Source organism: Trichechus manatus, unplaced genomic scaffold, assembly GCF_000243295.1.
Source record: "Trichechus manatus latirostris isolate Lorelei unplaced genomic scaffold, TriManLat1.0 scaffold00071, whole genome shotgun sequence".
NCBI lineage: Eukaryota > Metazoa > Chordata > Mammalia > Sirenia > Trichechidae > Trichechus > Trichechus manatus.
The window spans coordinates 3,425,044-3,431,536 of record NW_004444007.1 but is presented as its reverse complement, the minus strand read 5'-3'; the positions used below and the strand labels follow the sequence as shown (position 1 = coordinate 3,431,536).

General features: G+C 38.8%; 1 protein-coding gene across 1 annotated transcript in view; it reads left to right on the top strand.

The window, feature by feature from the left end:
• The window catches only part of SLC39A8 (solute carrier family 39 member 8), a 79,499-nt gene that overhangs the window by 28,278 nt on the left and 44,728 nt on the right, over positions 1–6,493 (top strand). Inside the window, exon 2 of the mRNA XM_023734706.1 lies at positions 5,925–6,087. Within this exon, the coding sequence (XP_023590474.1) occupies positions 5,925–6,087 (163 nt within the window). The remainder of the gene's footprint in view (positions 1–5,924; positions 6,088–6,493) is intronic.

Genomic DNA, 6,493 nt, shown 5'->3' with positions numbered 1-6,493 from the left:
GGAAGTCATTAAGAGAAAAGAAGGTAAACAGGACTCTTTCAGACTTGCATTCTAACCCCTGTTCTGCCTCTGGCTTCCTTTTGGGCTTTGTAGTGGAATTTAAAGTTTGTGTGTCTCAGTTACTTTACAACCCAGAAAAACTGACTAGACTTGATGTTTCCTTACAGTTTTGATTGTCATTGAGTCTAAATGCATTATGAGGTATTCCCTCTACCTACCTTTACCTCTATACCTAGCAGTGTCCTTATTAGGAATGTGTACTGATAAGTTTCCCACAGGATCAGTCCATGGCAAAACGGAATCTACATCTAGCTCTGGGGTGACTTTTGAACGGGAAGATAGTTCATTTCTGGTGTGGTGTGAAGGCCTTGTCATAATGGGTACAGGGTCAGACACTATTGTTTTGTGCTATTTATTGGTTACTATTTGAGAAGACAGCCAAGTGGAGAAAACAGCCCATGTGCTGAGAAAAGGAAGAAGTGCAGAGGCTTTAAAAAGTGGAAAAGTTTATCTTTTTTTTTAAACTTCTCCACAAGTTCTGGATGTATCTCTCATTCATGAGCTTTAAAAAATGACTTTTCAATAATTGTTAGTTGCCATCGAGTCAATTCCAACTCATGTTGACCCCATATGTGCAGAGGAGAACTGCCTCCATAGGGCTTTCAAGGCTGTGACCTTTTGGAAGCAGGTTGCCAGTCTTGTCTTCTGAGGCACCGCTGGGTGGGTTTGAACTGCCAGCCTTTCAGCTAATAGTCAAGCGCTTAACCATTTGCGCTACCCAGGGACTTCTTGTAAATAATTATTTGTGTACAAAACAAGACTTTTTCATTTGTAAGTGAAAGAAACTCAATTTTAACTAGCTCAAGCCAAAAAGGGATTCATTGACTCAGGTAACTGAATTGAGGGACAGAATTAGATTTTGTCACTGCCGTCTCCAGAGGATTAGTGACGATATTGGAATCTGTTTTTCTCTACTTCTTACTTAGCCTTTTTTCACATGGTGAAAAAAATGGCCAAGGAGCTCCAGACTCATGACCTACGAGCTGAGTAATCCTAGTGGAGAAAGACTTCTTTAGTAACTCTACCAGAGAGTGGATAGGTCTGGGTCACATGTTCTCTGGTCAGCCCCTCCACTTAGCCCCCTAAATCATATGGAAGGGTCTCTCATGGCAGTAAAGTTGTCTGTTAGTGGATGATTGGGGCGGGGGGATCTCAGGTAGGCAAAAAACAATAAGGTCTTTACCACACTTTACTGGCCTAGATTATTTCTTACCATTTGGGCTTATTTCACTGTCTCTTTCTCTGTCGCCCTTTCCTGCTTTTGCATAAATTATAGATGTATTCCCAAAGCTTTTACTCTTCTTTCTGTACACTCTCACCTGATGATCTCCTCCACTCCCACTTAGCTATTATCTCACTGCAGAAGAGAGCTGCATCCTTATCTCTGACTTCAACCTTTTTCAGAGAAAGCTCACTGGTCATTTCCATCTGGGTGTCCCCAGGCATTGCAACTTAAAATCTCCAAGGTCAAACTTGCCATCATCCCCTCCATGTGTTTCTATTCCTAGGTTCCCTAGTCTTACCAGTAACTGCATCCTCTTTCTACTTTCTTAGAGTTCTATCCTCAAAGTCATTTTTTTGGTGATTTCACCTGCATACCTCTTCTCCCACCTATGAACTCCCATAGTACTTTTTCATTATGCCTCTCGTGAACTTATCACTTTCTCTCTGGTTTTATACATATTGGCGTGTATGACTTATTTCTGCCACAGTTATTTAGGTTCCTTGTTGGAAGATCTGTGACTTATCTTTCTTCTATTTCTTTCTTGGTTGTCATCCTCCAGCTTGTCCCAGCTTCCACTTCTGCCATCAATATTATGCCAATATTTTTATGCTCAATAAATACTTGTTGAATCAATGAAAAAATACATGTGATGTGTAGTATAATTACAGGATTCCCTGGGTGGCACAAATGCTTAAGCACTCAGCTATTGACCAAAATGTTGGCAGTTCAAACCCGCCCAGAAGTGCCTCGGAAGAAAGGCCTAGTGATTTTCTTCCGAAAGGTCACAGCCATGAAAACCCTATGGAGTCCCGTTCTACTCTCTAATATATGGGGTCACCATGCGTTGGAATCAACTCGATGGCAACTGTTTAGTATAATTGCATGGTTATTATATGTGATATCCAAACCGTGTAATTTCAAATCTTACAGTGAGCCTTGACACTTATAAGCAAGTTTCAACTGTACAAAAATGTTGAGGGAGGAACTTTCCCCAGTTGCTTAATCTTCTTCTTGCTCTGTCCTCTACCAGCTTCCAGCATTTACACAAACACATAATGAAAAAGAAGCAGAGAAACTTCTAACTAGTAAGAACTGCTGAGGAAGAAGGAGCAGGGGAGGCAGAAGAAGATATATGTGGAACTATTTGTTAAAATAATTTTGAGTCTTGTTTATAACAGGCATCTACACCTTCTTATCTCTACTACTACCTTATTTTGGTGTTTCATGTATATAAAGTCCACTTGAGATGACCTGAATGTGGCAAGATACTAGCAAATAGGAATTTGACTCAGTATTTAGAAAAAGTCTTTAGGAAAAGAGACAATCCACTTACATTAGGATAACTGCAGACTGGAGATTGTCTCTGATAGCACAAAGCTCCAGAGGCCACAGCAAACCTCAGGATGGGACTATTGAGAAAAGTAATGTAATAAAAACCAAATAGATGGAAAGAAGGAACCTGTCAGTGCATATTAGTGAGGGAGATGGTGAAAGGGTGCAGAGTTTCATTAAGGCACATACTATGCGGTATAATCACCCTGAGTTCATTTCTGAGGAGCACTCGACACTCCTCCTATTGCCATTATTTATTCGTTGTTTGTTTTAGAGATGAAGGGGTGTTCTTGAGAGGGTGTTTGAAATTCCTTGGGCAATGGTTCAACAGGTTTTGTTGTCTGTCTCTCACTGTTCAGGGTTTGGGCTTTCATCCTGTTTGTCCCTGCTCTGGGAGACACCGCCCTTTCTTTTGTCTTGGGTTCAACTGTGTTAAATCAAAGTATAATAGAAATAAAGATTGTTTGAAGCCAAAATATGCTGCTGTTCAAAATGTTGCAGTCTATTTGCCAGTTCATAGTTATTTTAAATAAAGCAGGCCTGCCATGAATTCAGTTTGTCTCCACTGTTAGTATTCCCTTCTTTTTTATCACAAAGCAAGGCCTTTAATTTTGTCATCTCACCACCTCCGTGTTCTTCCTGGTGATTGGGCAGTGGCCGCTGTCAAGGTGCTATTACCCACGACCACCTGCCTAGCCACAATTTCTACACAAATACTGTGTAGATCATCGAGGCTGTAAACAAGGCTATCGTACAGTGTTGGTTATTTATTCCTTTGACTGCACTGTTTTTATTTATTTTTCTTCACTTGTATGTAGAAGAGTGTCTTTAATGCTATACAAAGGGACTTTAGGCATCCTCAAAAGCAGTGGCTTTCAAACTCTTGACTGCCTTTATAGAAAGGAAGAAATTTTACATTGTGACCAGAGACATATTATCCAACAAGCAAAGGTAAGCACAGGCTTTCTTGTGCTTATTTACTAATCTGTAGTGAAATTGTTCACTACAGATTATTGAGCAGAAGTAAGCCTGTGCTTAACTTGCTTACTGGATCATCCACCCCTGTCAGAGATTGTAAAATTGAAAAGAGGCTTTGATTCTGTAGGAATGTGCTGTAGGGTTGGGAGAGAGACGGATGCCAGCCATAGCTAGAAGCAGAATCTTTGATGTGGTGAAGAAATGTGAAATTGTTTACGAAAGATGATCTGGTAAGCGAGGTAAGCACCGTGCCTACCTTGCCTATTGGATAATCCACCCCAGTTGTGACCTAGTATATTTGTGCATGGATATATGTAATGTGTAACAAACTAAAGTTCGACCCATGCGATTGCATGATGGACTCTATAGTTTCTATTGTATTTTAATTTACCTCATTAAAAAATGCTGTCTGTGATTTATTAAACAAATTTTCTGAATCACAAATGGATCCCGATTTGAGTCGGAAAAGAACTGCTTGACAGTCATCAAGTTTTATGAAGTCTTAGAACGTTAATTCTGAGAGGACTTTGGAGATTATGTAGGCACCCTGCCCTTTTCCTTCTGTTTTCCAGTTGGAGGAACTTGAAGTCCAAGTAGGTTAAGACTTCCTTGCAGGGAAACAGTAGTGCTTTGTGTTTGTACTCTCACACCTATGTATTCCTGGAATCATGCAGTGGGCAGTCGACCCACGTCGGCTCTGTAATTTTTGAGCCTAGCAATTATGCTCCTGGGCGGCTTCATAGTGATGAATAACCTGTACTCACTTTCCCTTCTCTGTTTGGCTATAGAGCTATTTTCTCCCTCCGTTAGTTTATTATCCTCTGTTTTAGGCGTAAAGGAAGACTGTTAACCTCTTCTTGGTGACACATAGCAATCACCATCCTGAACCCTAAGGAGAGAGTGGGTTGAATAGGGAACAGTTTTAAGTGCATGGTTAGACACTAAAAAAAGGTCTAAATGTGCATTTTCTTTAAGGTAGTTGAATTGTAGTTTTCGACAACTGCATATATCTTGTGTATTTGATTTTTTTTTCACCTTTATAATCAGTAATGATCTCCTGGTACCAAAATTGTTTGCCACTGGGTGGTGCAAATGGTTAACAGGATTGGCTGCTAACTGAAAGGCTGGAGGTTTGAGTCCATCCAGAAGCACTTTGGAAGGAAGATTTGGCAATCTACTTCCAAAAAAATCAGCGATTGAAAACCCTATGGAGCACAGTTCTACTCTGGCATACGTGGGGTTGCCATGAGTCGGAATCAACTTGATGGCAACAGTTTTTTTTTTCCCCAAATTCTAAAACAATGAGCATCAGCTTTGGAGTTCTCCATATCATTCCTAGCTAAGGTCTTAAACCAAATAAAAACCAAACCCACTGCCGTCGAGTCTATTCTGGCTCATAGGGACCGTATATGACAGGGTAGAACTGTCCTGTAGGGTTTCCAAGGCTGTAATCTTTACGGAAGCAGACTGTCACATCTTTCTCCTGCAGGAGGTGCTGGTGGGTTCAAATTGCCACCGACCTTTGAGATATTTATTAACAGTAGCAACGCATTTAATTTCTTTTATAGTGTTCGTAATGTTCGTAATCATTTTGCCTGAGAGCAAAATGATACCTTTTGAAAAGTTATTTTAGTAACAAAATTTTTGTAATGTAGACACTATTCCTCATTAACAGTCAATGAATTTCTAAACAACACAGCTCTATTTAAAAAACATCATATAGTGTAGAAAAGCTATTCGCCATCGTTGGGAGTAATACATATTTTAGTACACAACAGTTTGTGCTAAGAACAGACTTTAAAACAACTTTTCTATATTGACATTATTATTACTATCTAGGAAGAGGGATGCATTTCTTGACCATGAAATTGTAAGGGAAGCAGGTATTTGTCTTCAAGAAATGTTATAGAGAGCCACTTGAACAGTCTCCACAAAATATCCATTAACACTAAAGTAAACAGAGAGGGATGACAGAGAATATAGAACCATTTTAGAGCCCTTTGGTCCGCTTTTCATATTTGTAAAGTTCTTGGACATCCCCAAACCAATTCTTATTTTTTTTGTCCTCTGTATAGGTAGAGTGCTGATTAAGAATTTTATTTATTTATTTATTTTGTTGTTGTCGTTTGTTATTTTTCTTGTTTCTGGGTTTTAGGAGATTTGAACTGTTTTGCAATTTTAGAGGCCCATACATTTCTCTAGTGGGCTTTTGTATAAAGAGTAAGTGCCAGGCGTTTAGATGCAATGTTTTGTGCATCTTTATAGCATCTTTGCTTGGGTGCTTTATTACATTAACACATATTTGTTCACTTTGTTTATTCTATTTTAGTGTTTATCTGCTGAAGAGATCTTTTTCCTTCATGGCTTTTCAAATGCTACCCAGATAACCAGCTCTAACTTCTCTACCATCTGTCCAGCAGTCTTACAGCAATTGAGCTTTCACCCTTGTGAGGCTAAGTCCAAGCATCACACAAAACCAAGTCTTTCAGAAGGTATGTTGGTATTTTTTTCTCCTATTTGTTTGGAAAATACACTGGCCAGTTTGAAATGAAGTTAACATGCCTCTTTTTTCTGTTTTGTTGTTTTTAATTAATCTATATAGAACTCCCTGGTAAAAATACTTATATTCTGAAAGTAGTTAGAATAAGAGTTATTAGAACTCATTGACACTTCATAAGTCATACTCTTCCATTTGTGGAGTCAAAATTATACTTGGAACCACTTAGAAACCTAAATAAAAATTCTTGATTTTAAACATCATATACTTTATGAGGTGCACATTGGATTGCACATTAAATATTTGGCTCATAATTGATCAGTTAATTTATATTAACTTTTTCTTGTATTATCTCAAACCCTGTTAGTTTATCTGCAATTATCAGTGAATTGGAAGGGAAC